Raw genomic sequence first — 14,012 nt, 5'->3', positions numbered from 1 at the left:
TTGCATTTTTCATTGGATTGCAGGTGGAGGGCTACTGAGGCACTTACGTTCTTCAGCACGTCGGTGTGTGATCAAAATGTGAATCTTGCGGGAATATCTCAACTGTTTTACTATGACGTAAACTTGCGGCCATCTATGACGTAATTATAACAGCGCCGTCCGCGGCGGCCGTATCATGTCGTAACGTGAATAAATTCCATGCCCTATAATAGGGTCCGCTATGGCTGATTTCCTCAGTGAGAAACAAGTTGATTAAACACCACCAAACATACCACTAGAGATGTCCACTAGATGGAGACATTGGATTAAATGTGAACGTTCAAATCCGAAGTTGCAGGTGATCCGTCTTCTCGCAATGAAGATGCTGTGTTGAGCATTGCCCTCAGTTTAAACGGTTAGATGGGCCTAATACCTTTCATAGCCTAAAATATCCATAGTCTTAACTATATGACTAACTAGTGACCCGGCTGCTGAGTATTTCCCACTCCATTTGAATTCCCCCTAGTTTTCTGTATTGAACAAATTGATCTGTGACTGCAGAATGAACGAGAGAAACAGCTAGATTCTAAAACAACTCTTTATTGGTCCATTTACAGAAAGTGCTGTAGTGACCATCCAAAGGAACCTAAGAAAACAGTCCAAAGAAAACGTCAAGAAAAACTAAAAAAGCTTTTACCCATTTTACAAGGTTCATATTTATTTTCACCTTCCACCTCTAAAACAAACTCTGGGAGAACATTGGGGAGGGTTGATGCAAAGTCTAGCAAAAGTTCCAAGGGGGTAGGGGTACAGGTGTGAGAGGGGTTCAGGAGCTGAAAGTAACATGGTGGAGGTTGAGGACAAGGTCTCACGTCACAAGCACAGGTGTAACCCTACACAACTGTTGAACACTTTACATGAACTTATAGCTAGCTATACACGGGCTCTTCAAGACAGGGTTCTCCCAGATAGAACCGAAGGACTATCCCTGGAAAGGATTACATCAAGCAGGGTCACACAGTCAAATACCCAAATGTAGAAAATAGAAACTTTCAAATTCTCCTCATGCCAGGTAAAGTAACATTTTATATTAGGCAGACTGTGTAAGATAGGGGTAAGGGGGCTTGCTGGTATTGACTACAGAAAGATAGAAGACCGTATACATTTCCATTAACCAGTTTAAGTTGGGCTTAAGTTGGGCTTTAGTTGGTTTAACTTGCCTGTCTTAGCAGACAGAAAGCATAGCCATTTGGAATGAACTGAACATAGAGATACAAACACAGAGAGCAGGGCAGGGTTTGGTGTAATATGTACAGATTTAATTGACATGGGCGGGGTTATGTGCATACATACAGAAGAAAAGAGGGAGGGGCTTGCTAGGTTCAGGGCGGGGTCACCTACTCTAGTTAGTATCTACAGGTAAGAGGAACATATACACATTTACAAGGTTCCTCCTCTCTCGTAGTGTGTCCAAGAAACAGAACAGAAAAAGCCAACTTTCACCTGGGTGCTTATTCAGTTGTGTGCAATGTATATACACAATATTGAAGATAGAATTGAAATGCACAGAGCTGACATGGTTATTGTTTTGCATGACAGAGAAACGTGTCAGTTCTATGCAGCACATTTCTGAACATTCTGTAATGTGGCACCTGCATGACTATGCCTCAGGTAAGTACAACATCTCCAACAGCACATCAATCGAAAAACAAATAAAGACTGTTTAGTGCCAATGGGGACGGCATAACTCTTTAAAATCACCAGGACACCTCATCCAGGATTAAATAAGCAGTATTAAATCAAATATATTCCATTGCAACAAACCTCAAATATTTTTCAGGTATTAAAATACTGCAAATCAATGCAATAATATTTTTTTCTTGTTATGCCTTAAATTTGTATTTGATGCAATGGACAGAAGGTATGATATACTGTACACAGATAACATGGTAAGGATGGAAGGAGTTTCCCTATATTGGACTGGACCATCTTAACTATCTCACTGTACCAAGCTAACTCTAGCACAGTGGACTGTACCACTATGTGCCTATGGGAAAGAAACCATTACAAAGGATCATGGCGACCTATAGGACCACAGTTTTTCAGATGAGATTTTAGACCCTGAAAAAATAGGTGGAAATCAGATGTTTGACGAGCAATTTCAGCTGTGTAGAGTATTTTAACATTTAGTTTGGTTGTTTTTTCACAGTCTCAGTATAAAACAGTAGATAAGCTGTCAGCTTGTGGACTAGGGCTTGAGGTCTGTGGTACTGACTCAGGACCACAAGATAGTATTACAGCATTGGAGTACCACATTGTAGCCTTTAGTTAACACCAGATGATTTGACATTAAGGAAAGGAGTATTTTTAAATGGAGTACAGGCTGGCGTTGTTCGCTTGTATGTGAGTGTGTGTGTGTGTGTGTTTGACACGTGTGTATTACTTTAGTGCTCATTCTATTCTCGTCACCATTTCCATTTTCACCAGTAGGGGGAGATGTTGACTCAATTGAGAAAAATCTCAGGTCGTCTCTCATGATTAAACAATTGATTTTATGGTAGTGTGTATATTGATGCCTCAGCGTGTGTGTGTGTGTATATTAGTGTTTGTGTGTGTGTGTTTGTGTGTGCGTCAGTGTGTATGTGTGATTGTATTCAGCAGGTTAATGTAGAGTTGTCCCAGTCCAGCTGGCCCCTCTTGCTGCCCTGTTTTACACTGAGAGCTGCTGGGACCTCCTCCTCCTCCTCGCTGTCGTTTGACTCGGCGCTGGTGATGTCATCATCTTCCTCATCCTCCTCTTCCTCTTCGCTGGCTTCTTCCTCAGCTCCCTGTGGCTCCTGGAAGTTCTGCATGGGGCACAGAGAGGCAACAGGTGTGTGACAGGTTCCGGAGCTGATTACTGTGGCCCTTGTGTATCCTACTCTGTTTCACTATGTCCCATTTCTCCCCTTCTCTCCTCTTCCTGCCATTCGTCCCTCTGCCCTCAAACTTCAGTTACTCACTCTATTTCAGATGCTGTGATGAAGCTGACTCAGGAGCTCTCGTCACTCATTTTTGAATTCCCCTTCCCCATAAATTGTTTAGCGTTGTTACGTTCGTCGTTAGATGAATGAAACCAAAGCGCACCGTGGAAAGTGTTCATGATTTTGAATACTGAACTCCAACAAAACAACAAAATACAAAACCGAACATAAAGTTCTGCAGGGCTAGACAGCAACTGTGCAAAAACAATATCCCACAATCTAAGGTGGGAAGTATGATCCCCAATCAGAGACAACGATAGACAGCTGCCTTTGATGGGGAACCATACCCGCCAACAAAGAAATAGAAAAACTAGAATTCCCACCCAAATCACACCCCGACCTAACCAAATAGAGAAATAAAAAGGCTCTAAGGTCAGGGTGTGACAAGCGTGTTCATTTCCCCCCCATATATCTAGTAAATCATATATCCTAATGGTATACTGTTGTTATGTTCTTTTTTTGCCACTGTTGCATAAGGCTAATTATGTGTCAAGGAAATGTTTGGTCAAGTTGCATTGTGACACATTTCAGTTTAATCTTTAAATGCAGTAATTTAAACTTTTTCAAACCTCCAAGTGGATGCCATGTTCAGGTGGACATGAACACTTGCTACGTAAATGTAAATGTGGGTGTAATGAAGATGCCTGTTATTCTGATTGATGTTCTAGCTCTGGTATGTGAGCTATGTGGGAGGATGTCCATAGCCTGGCATACCCCAACCTGCTACAGTTGGTTTGGTATGTGAGCTGTGTGGGAGGCTGTCCATAGCCTGGTATACCCCAACCTGCTACAGTTGGTTTGGTATGTGAGCTGTGTGGGAGGCTGTCCATAGCCTGGTATACCCCAACCTGCTACAGTTGGTTTGGTATGTGAGCTATGTGGGAGGCTGTCCATAGCCTGGTATACCCCAACCTGCTACAGTTGGTTTGGTATGTGAGCTGTGTGGGAGGCTGTCCATAGCCTGGTATACCCCAACCTGCTACAGTTGGTTTGGTATGTGAGCTATGTGGGAGGCTGTCCATAGCCTGGTATACCCCAACCTGCTACAGTTGGTTTGGTATGTGAGCTGTGTGGGAGGCTGTCCATAGCCTGGTATACCCCAACCTGCTACAGTTGGTTTGGTATGTGAGCTGTGTGGGAGGCTGTCCATAGCCTGGTATACCCCAACCTGCTACAGTTGGTTTGGTATGTGAGCTATGTGGGAGGCTGTCCATAGCCTGGTATAACCCAACCTGCTACAGTTGGTTTGGTATGTGAGCTATGTGGGAGGCTGTCCATAGCCTGGTATACCCCAACCTGCTACAGTTGGTTTGGTATGTGAGCAGTGTGGGAGGCTGTCCATAGCCTGGTATGCCCCAACCTGCTACAGTTGGTTTGGTATGCAAGCTCTGTGGGTGGATGTCCATAGCCTGGTATACCCCAACCTGCTACAGTTGGTTTGGTATGTGAGCTGTGTGGGAGGCTGTTCATAGCCTGGTATACCCCAACCTGCTACAGTTGGTTTGGTATGTGAGCTGTGTGGGAGGCTGTCCATAGCCTGGTATACCCCAACCTGCTACAGTTGGTTTGGTATGTGAGCAGTGTGGGAGGCTGTCCATAGCCTGGTATACCCCAACCTGCTACAGTTGGTTTGGTATGCAAGCTCTGTGGGTGGATGTCCATAGCCTGGTATACCCCAACCTGCTACAGTTGGTTTGGTATGTGAGCTGTGTGGGAGGCTGTTCATAGCCTGGTATACCCCAACCTGCTACAGTTGGTTTGGTATGTGAGCTGTGTGGGAGGCTGTCCATAGCCTGGTATACCCCAACCTGCTACAGTTGGTTTGGTATGTGAGCTGTGTGGGAGGCTGTCCATAGCCTGGTATACCCCAACCTGCTACAGTTGGTTTGGTATGTGAGCTGTGTGGGAGGCTGTCCATAGCCTGGTATACCCCAACCTGCTACAGTTGGTTTGGTATGTGAGCTATGTGGGAGGCTGTCCATAGCCTGGTATACCCCAACCTGCTACAGTTGGTTTGGTATGTGAGCTGTGTGGGAGGCTGTCCATAGCCTGGTATACCCCAACCTGCTACAGTTGGTTTGGTATGTGAGCTATGTGGGAGGCTGTCCATAGCCTGGTATACCCCAACCTGCTACAGTTGGTTTGGTATGTGAGCTGTGTGGGAGGCTGTCCATATCCTGGTATACCCCAACCTGCTACAGTTGTTTTGGTATGTGAGCTGTGTGGGAGGCTGTCCATAGCCTGGTATACCCCAACCTGCTACAGTTGGTTTGGTATGTGAGCTATGTGGGAGGCTGTCCATAGCCTGGTATACCCCAACCTGCTACAGTTGGTTTGGTATGTGAGCAGTGTGGGAGGCTGTCCATAGCCTGGTATACTCCAACCTGCTACAGTTGGTTTGGTATGCAAGCTCTGTGGGTGGATGTCCATAGCCTGGTATACCCCAACCTGCTACAGTTGGTTTGGTATGTGAGCTGTGTGGGAGGCTGTTCATAGCCTGGTATACCCCAACCTGCTACAGTTGGTTTGGTATGTGAGCTGTGTGGGAGGCTGTCCATAGCCTGGTATACCCCAACCTGCTACAGTTGGTTTGGTATGTGAGCAGTGTGGGAGGCTGTCCATAGCCTGGTATACCCCAACCTGCTACAGTTGGTTTGGTATGCAAGCTCTGTGGGTGGATGTCCATAGCCTGGTATACCCCAACCTGCTACAGTTGGTTTGGTATGTGAGCTGTGTGGGAGGCTGTTCATAGCCTGGTATACCCCAACCTGCTACAGTTGGTTTGGTATGTGAGCTGTGTGGGAGGCTGTCCATAGCCTGGTATACCCCAACCTGCTACAGTTGGTTTGGTATGTGAGCTATGTGGGAGGCTGTCCATAGCCTGGTATACCCCAACCTGCTACAGTTGGTTTGGTATGTGAGCTGTGTGGGAGGCTGTCCATAGCCTGGTATACCCCAACCTGCTACAGTTGGTTTGGTATGTGAGCTATGTGGGAGGCTGTCCATAGCCTGGTATACCCCAACCTGCTACAGTTGGTTTGGTATGTGAGCTGTGTGGGAGGCTGTCCATAGCCTGGTATACCCCAACCTGCTACAGTTGGTTTGGTATGTGAGCTATGTGGGAGGCTGTCCATAGCCTGGTATACCCCAACCTGCTACAGTTGGTTTGGTATGTGAGCTGTGTGGGAGGCTGTCCATAGCCTGGTATACCCCAACCTGCTACAGTTGGTTTGGTATGTGAGCTGTGTGGGAGGCTGTCCATAGCCTGGTATACCCCAACCTGCTACAGTTGGTTTGGTATGTGAGCTATGTGGGAGGCTGTCCATAGCCTGGTATACCCCAACCTGCTACAGTTGGTTTGGTATGTGAGCTATGTGGGAGGCTGTCCATAGCCTGGTATACCCCAACCTGCTACAGTTGGTTTGGTATGTGAGCAGTTTGGGAGGCTGTCCATAGCCTGGTATGCCCCAACCTGCTACAGTTGGTTTGGTATGCAAGCTCTGTGGGTGGATGTCCATAGCCTGGTATACCCCAACCTGCTACAGTTGGTTTGGTATGTGAGCTGTGTGGGAGGCTGTTCATAGCCTGGTATACCCCAACCTGCTACAGTTGGTTTGGTATGTGAGCTGTGTGGGAGGCTGTCCATAGCCTGGTATACCCCAACCTGCTACAGTTGGTTTGGTATGTGAGCAGTGTGGGAGGCTGTCCATAGCCTGGTATACCCCAACCTGCTACAGTTGGTTTGGTATGCAAGCTCTGTGGGTGGATGTCCATAGCCTGGTATACCCCAACCTGCTACAGTTGGTTTGGTATGTGAGCTGTGTGGGAGGCTGTTCATAGCCTGGTATACCCCAACCTGCTACAGTTGGTTTGGTATGTGAGCTGTGTGGGAGGCTGTCCATAGCCTGGTATACCCCAACCTGCTACAGTTGGTTTGGTATGTGAGCTGTGTGGGAGGCTGTCCATAGCCTGGTATACCCCAACCTGCTACAGTTGGTTTGGTATGTGAGCTGTGTGGGAGGCTGTCCATAGCCTGGTATACCCCAACCTGCTACAGTTGGTTTGGTATGTGAGCTATGTGGGAGGCTGTCCATAGCCTGGTATACCCCAACCTGCTACAGTTGGTTTGGTATGTGAGCTGTGTGGGAGGCTGTCCATAGCCTGGTATACCCCAACCTGCTACAGTTGGTTTGGTATGTGAGCTATGTGGGAGGCTGTCCATAGCCTGGTATACCCCAACCTGCTACAGTTGGTTTGGTATGTGAGCTGTGTGGGAGGCTGTCCATATCCTGGTATACCCCAACCTGCTACAGTTGTTTTGGTATGTGAGCTGTGTGGGAGGCTGTCCATAGCCTGGTATACCCCAACCTGCTACAGTTGGTTTGGTATGTGAGCTATGTGGGAGGCTGTCCATAGCCTGGTATACCCCAACCTGCTACAGTTGGTTTGGTATGTGAGCAGTGTGGGAGGCTGTCCATAGCCTGGTATACTCCAACCTGCTACAGTTGGTTTGGTATGCAAGCTCTGTGGGTGGATGTCCATAGCCTGGTATACCCCAACCTGCTACAGTTGGTTTGGTATGTGAGCTGTGTGGGAGGCTGTTCATAGCCTGGTATACCCCAACCTGCTACAGTTGGTTTGGTATGTGAGCTGTGTGGGAGGCTGTCCATAGCCTGGTATACCCCAACCTGCTACAGTTGGTTTGGTATGTGAGCAGTGTGGGAGGCTGTCCATAGCCTGGTATACCCCAACCTGCTACAGTTGGTTTGGTATGCAAGCTCTGTGGGTGGATGTCCATAGCCTGGTATACCCCAACCTGCTACAGTTGGTTTGGTATGTGAGCTGTGTGGGAGGCTGTTCATAGCCTGGTATACCCCAACCTGCTACAGTTGGTTTGGTATGTGAGCTGTGTGGGAGGCTGTCCATAGCCTGGTATACCCCAACCTGCTACAGTTGGTTTGGTATGTGAGCTATGTGGGAGGCTGTCCATAGCCTGGTATACCCCAACCTGCTACAGTTGGTTTGGTATGTGAGCTGTGTGGGAGGCTGTCCATAGCCTGGTATACCCCAACCTGCTACAGTTGGTTTGGTATGTGAGCTATGTGGGAGGCTGTCCATAGCCTGGTATACCCCAACCTGCTACAGTTGGTTTGGTATGTGAGCTGTGTGGGAGGCTGTCCATAGCCTGGTATACCCCAACCTGCTACAGTTGGTTTGGTATGTGAGCTATGTGGGAGGCTGTCCATAGCCTGGTATACCCCAACCTGCTACAGTTGGTTTGGTATGTTTAATTTTTTTTATTTTTTATTTCACCTTTATTTAACCAGGTAGGCTAGTTGAGAACAAGTTCTCATTTGCAACTGCGACCTGGCCAAGATGAAGCATAGCAGTGTGAGCAGACAACATAGAGTTACACATGGAGTAAACAATTAACAAGTCAATAACACAGTAGAAAACAAAGGGGGAGTCTATATACAATGTGTGCAAAAGGCATGAGGAGGTAGGCAAATAATTACAATTTTGCAGATTAACACTGGAGTGATAAATGATCAGATGGTCATGTACAGGTAGAGATATTGTAGTGCAAAAGAGCAGAAAAGTAAATAAATAAAAACAGTGTGGGGATGAGGTAGGTGAAAATGGGTGGGCTATTTACCAATAGACTATGTACAGCTGCAGCGATCGGTTAGCTGCTCAGATAGCTGATGTTTGAAGTTGGTGAGGGAGATAAAAGTCTCCAACTTCAGCGATTTTTGCAATTCGTTCCAGTCACAGGCAGCAGAGTACTGGAACGAAAGGCGGCCAAATGAGGTGTTGGCTTTAGGGATGATCAGTGAGATACACCTACTGGAGCGCGTGCTACGGATGGGTGTTGCCATCGTGACCAGTGAACTAAGTGAACTGAGATAAGGCGGAGCTTTACCTAGCATGGACTTGTAGATGACCTGGAGCCAGTGGGTCTGGCGACGAATATGTAGCGAGGGCCAGCCGACTAGAGCATACAAGTCGCAGTGGTGGGTGGTATAAGGTGCTTTAGTGACAAAACGAATGGCACTGTGATAGACTGCATCCAGTTTGCTGAGTAGGGTGTTGGAAGCCATTTTGTAGATGACATCGCCGAAGTCGAGGATCGGTAGGATAGTCAGTTTTACTAGGGTAAGCTTGGCGGCGTGAGTGAAGGAGGCTTTGTTGAGGAATAGAAAGCCGACTCTTGATTTGATTTTCGATTGGAGATGTTTGATATGAGTCTGGAAGGAGAGTTTGCAGTCTAGCCAGACACCTAGGTACTTATAGATGTCCACATATTCCAGGTCGGAACCATCCAGGGTGGTGATGCTAGTCGGGCATGCGGGTGCAGGCAGCGATCGGTTGAAAAGCATGCATTTGGTTTTACTAGCGTTTAAGAGCAGTTGGAGGCCACGGAAGGAGTGGTGTATGGCATTGAAGCTTGTTTGGAGGTTAGATAGCACAGTGTCCAATGACGGGCCGAAAGTATATAGAATGGTGTCGTCTGCGTAGAGGTGGATCAGGGAATCGCCCGCAGCAAGAGCAACATCATTGATATATACAGAGAAAAGAGTCGGCCCGAGAATTGAACCCTGTGGCACCCCCATAGAGACTGCCAGAGGACCGGACAGCATGCCCTCCGATTTGACACACTGAACTCTGTCTGCAAAGTTAATTGGTGAACCAGGCAAGGCAGTCATCCGAAAAACCGAGGCTACTGAGTCTGCCGATAAGAATATGGTGATTGACAGAGTCGAAAGCCTTGGCAAGGTCGATGAAGACGGCTGCACAGTACTGTCTTTTATCGATGGCGGTTATGATATCGTTTAGTACCTTGAGTGTGGCTGAGGTGCACCCGTGACCGGCTCGGAAACCAGATTGCACAGCGGAGAAGGTACGGTGGGATTCGAGATGGTCAGTGACCTGTTTGTTGACTTGGCTTTCGAAGACCTTAGATAGGCAGGGCAGGATGGATATGGGTCTGTAACAGTTTGGGTCCAGGGTGTCTCCCCCTTTGAAGAGGGGGATGACTGCGGCAGCTTTCCAATACTTGGGGATCTCAGACGATATGAAAGAGAGGTTGAACAGGCTGGTAATAGGGGTTGCGACAATGGTGGCGGATAGTTTCAGAAATAGAGGGTCCAGATTGTCAAGCCCAGCTGATTTGTACGGGTCCAGGTTTTGCAGCTCTTTCAGAACATCTGCTATCTGGATTTGGGTAAAGGAGAACCTGGAGAGGCTTGGGCGAGGAGCTGCGGGGGGGTGGAGCTGTTGGCCGAGGTTGGAGTAGCCAGGCGGAAGGCATGGCCAGCCGTTGAGAAATGCTTATTGAAGTTTTCGATAATCATGGATTTATCGGTGGTGACCGTGTTACCTAGCCTCAGTGCAGTGGGCAGCTGGGAGGAGGTGCTCTTGTTCTCCATGGACTTCACAGTGTCCCAGAACTTTTGGGAGTTGGAGCTACAGGATGCAAACTTCTGCCTGAAGAAGCTGGCCTTAGCTTTCCTGACTGACTGCGTGTATTGGTTCCGGACTTCCCTGAACAGTTGCATATCACGGGGACTATTCGATGCTATTGCAGTCCGCCACAGGATGTTTTTGTGCTGGTCGAGGGCAGTCAGGTCTGGCGTGAACCAAGGGCTGTATCTGTTCTTAGTTCTGCATTTTTTGAACGGAGCATGCTTATCTAAAATGGTGAGGAAGTTACTTTTAAAGAATGACCAGGCATCCTCAACTGAAGGGATGAGGTCAATGTCCTTCCAGGATACCCGGGCCAGGTCGATTAGAAAGGCCTGCTCACAGAAGTGTTTTAGGGAGCGTTTGACAGTGATGAGGGGTGGTCGTTTGACTGCGGCTCCGTAGCGGATACAGGCAATGAGGCAGTGATCGCTGAGATCCTGGTTGAAGACAGCGGAGGTGTATTTGGAGGGCCAGTTGGTCAGGATGACGTCTATGAGGGTGCCTTTGTTTACAGAGTTAGGGTTGTACCTGGTGGGTTCCTTGATGATTTGTGTGAGATTGAGGGCATCTAGCTTAGATTGTAGGACTGGCGGGGTGTTAAGCATATCCCAGTTTAGGTCACCTAACAGAACAAACTCTGAAGCTAGATGGGGCGCGATCAATTCACAAATGGTGTCCAGGGCACAGCTGGGAGCTGAGGGGGGTCGGTAGCAGGCGGCAACAGTGAGAGACTTATTTCTGGAGAGAGTAATTTTCAAAATTAGTAGTTCGAACTGTTTGGGTATGGACCTGGAAAGTATGACATTACTTTGCAGGCTCTCTCTGCAATAGACTGCAACTCCTCCCCCTTTGGCAGTTCTATCTTGACGGAAGATGTTATAGTTGGGTATGGAAATCTCTGAATTTTTGGTGGCCTTCCTGAGCCAGGATTCAGACACAGCAAGGACATCAGGGTTAGCAGAGTGTGCTAAAGCAGTGAGTAAAACAAACTTAGGGAGGAGGCTTCTGATGTTGACATGCATGAAACCAAGGCTTTTTCGATCACAGAAGTCAACAAATGAGGGTGCCTGGGGACATGCAGGGCCTGGGTTTACCTCCACATCACCCGCGGAACAGAGAAGGAGTAGTATGAGGGTGCGTCTAAAGGCTATCAAAACTGGTCGCCTAGAGCGTTGGGGACAGAGAATAAGAGGAGCAGGTTTCTGGGCATGGTAGAATATATTCAGGGCATAATGCGCAGACAGGGGTATGGTGGGGTGCGGGTACAGCGGAGGTAAGCCCAGGCACTGGGTGATGATGAGAGAGGTTGTATCTCTGGACATGCTGGTTGTAATGGGTGAGGTCACCGCATGTGTGGGAGGTGGGACAAAGGAGTTATCAGGGGTATGAAGAGTGGAACTAGGGGCTCCATTGTGAACTAAAACAATGATAACTAACCTGAACAACAGTATACAAGGCATATTGACATTTGAGAGAGACATACAGCGAGGCATACAGTAATCACAGGTGTTGAATTGGGAAAGCTAGCTAAAACAGTAGGTGAGACAACAGCTAATCAGCTAGCACAACAACAGCAGGTAAAATGGCGTTGACTAGGCAACGGGGCCAACAGATAAAACAAACAAGCAGAATGGAGTACCGTGATTAATGGACAGTCCAGCGTGCATCAGCTATGTAGCCAAGAGATCAGTGTCCAGGGGGCAGCGGTGGATGGGGCAGGGAAGCTGGACAGGCGAGTGTTATCCAGGTAAAAAAAAACTAACAATGACTGAATAGCTTGTAGCTAGTTAGCTGGTTAGCTTCTGGAGGTTCTTGAGTGTGTTCTAAAAAGTGAAAAATAATAACGATTCCGTATCACATTGGGTGAGGCAGGTTTCCGGAAGGTATAAACAAATTAAAAATCAAAGAGATAGAAAGTAAATATGGGTCCAGTGAGTGTTTGGGATGTGGCGATTCAGACGGTTAGCAGGCCTGTGCTAACAAGCTAACAGTTCGTAGGCCCGGGCTAAACAAGGTAGCAGTTAGCGGACCGGAGCTAGACAAACTAGCAGTTAGCAGGCCGAATTAGCAAGAAGGGAGATAGCGAGGGCTAGAGAGTTAGCCTTTGGGGGACGTCGCGATGGGGTGAGTCTGTTTATTCCTCTTCATGCGGTGACATCGATAGACCGGTCGTGGGCCTGGGTATTGTAGCCCAGGAGTATGCTACGGTGGTAGCACAGGTGAGCTGGCCGGGCTAGCTTCAAGCTAAGTGGGTGGAAACGCTAGCCAGGAGTAATCATCCGGGGTTGCGGTTTAGCTAGATAGCTAGTTGTGAAGATCCAGCTGAAAAATGTTCCGTTTGCGGTGGGAATCCGGGGATGAATCCGGGGATGAAAAATAAATAGGTCCGTTATGCTCTGGTTAGAGTCGCGTTGTTCGAACTGGCGAGAGCTTGCCGAGCTAAAGGTTAGCTGATGACCGGTTAGCTGAAGACCGCTAGCATAGCTGGTGGTTAGCTGGCTAGCTTCAGTTGAGGGATTCCGGTTCCGAAGTAAATATAAATACTTTAGGAAAAATAGCTACATTGGGTGAGGCGGGTTGCAGGAGAGTATTTGGAAGCTTAGGTTTAGCAAAATGTTTTTAAAGAGATATGCGAAGAAAGATATGTAAAAAACGAAAAAGAAACAATATATACAAGGGACACGACACGACAGGACGACTTACTGCTACGCCATCTTGGATATGTGAGCTTTGTGGGAGGCTGTCCATAGCCTGGTATACCCCAACCTGCTACAGTTGGTTTGGTATGTGAGCTGTGTGGGAGGCTGTCCATAGCCTCGTATACCCCAACCTGCTACAGTTGGTTTGGTATGTGAGCTATGTGGGAGGCTGTCCATAGCCTGGTATACCCCAACCTGCTACAGTTGGTTTGGTATGTGAGCTATGTGGGAGGCTGTCCATAGCCTGGTATACCCCAACCTGCTACAGTTGGTTTGGTATGTGAGCTATGTGGGAGGCTGTCCATAGCCTGGTATACCCCAACCTGCTACAGTTGGTTTGGTATGTGAGCTATGTGGGAGGCTGTCCATAGCCTGGTATACCCCAACCTGCTACAGTTGGTTTGGTATGTGAGCTGTGTGGGAGGCTGTCCATAGCCTGGTATACCCCAACCTGCTACAGTTGGTTTGGTATGCAAGCTATGTGGGTGGATGTCCATAGCCTGGTATACCCCAACCTGCTACAGTTGGTTTGGTATGTGAGCTGTGTGGGAGGCTGTTCATAACCTGGTATACCCCAACAGGCTACAGTTGGTTTGGTATGTGAGCTGTGTGGGAGGCTGTTCATAGCCTGGTATACCCCAACCTGCTACAGTTGGTTTGGTATGTGAGCTGTGTGGGAGGCTGTTCATAGCCTGGTATACCCCAACCTGCTACAGTTGGTTTGGTATGTGAGCTGTGTGGGAGGCTGTTCATAGCCTGGTATACCCCAACCTGCTACAGTTGGTTTGGTATGTGAGCTGTGTGGGAGGCTGTTCATAGCCTGGTATACCACAACTAAAGTTGG

General features: G+C 48.0%; 1 protein-coding gene across 1 annotated transcript in view; it reads right to left on the bottom strand.

Annotated features, from left to right (window-relative positions):
• Positions 1 to 675: 675 nt before the first annotated feature.
• The window catches only part of LOC109909471 (calsyntenin-2-like), a 420,037-nt gene continuing 406,700 nt past the window's right edge, over positions 676 to 14,012 (bottom strand). Inside the window, exon 17 of the mRNA XM_031795495.1 lies at positions 676 to 2,825. Coding sequence (XP_031651355.1) covers positions 2,634 to 2,825 — 192 coding nt within the window. The 3' untranslated portion in view covers positions 676 to 2,633. The remainder of the gene's footprint in view (positions 2,826 to 14,012) is intronic.

This window comes from Oncorhynchus kisutch, linkage group LG18 (assembly GCF_002021735.2).
Source record: "Oncorhynchus kisutch isolate 150728-3 linkage group LG18, Okis_V2, whole genome shotgun sequence".
Classification (NCBI taxonomy): Eukaryota; Metazoa; Chordata; class Actinopteri; order Salmoniformes; family Salmonidae; genus Oncorhynchus; species Oncorhynchus kisutch.
Note: the sequence above shows the minus strand (reverse complement) of the source record. Positions and strands in the feature narration are given on the sequence as shown.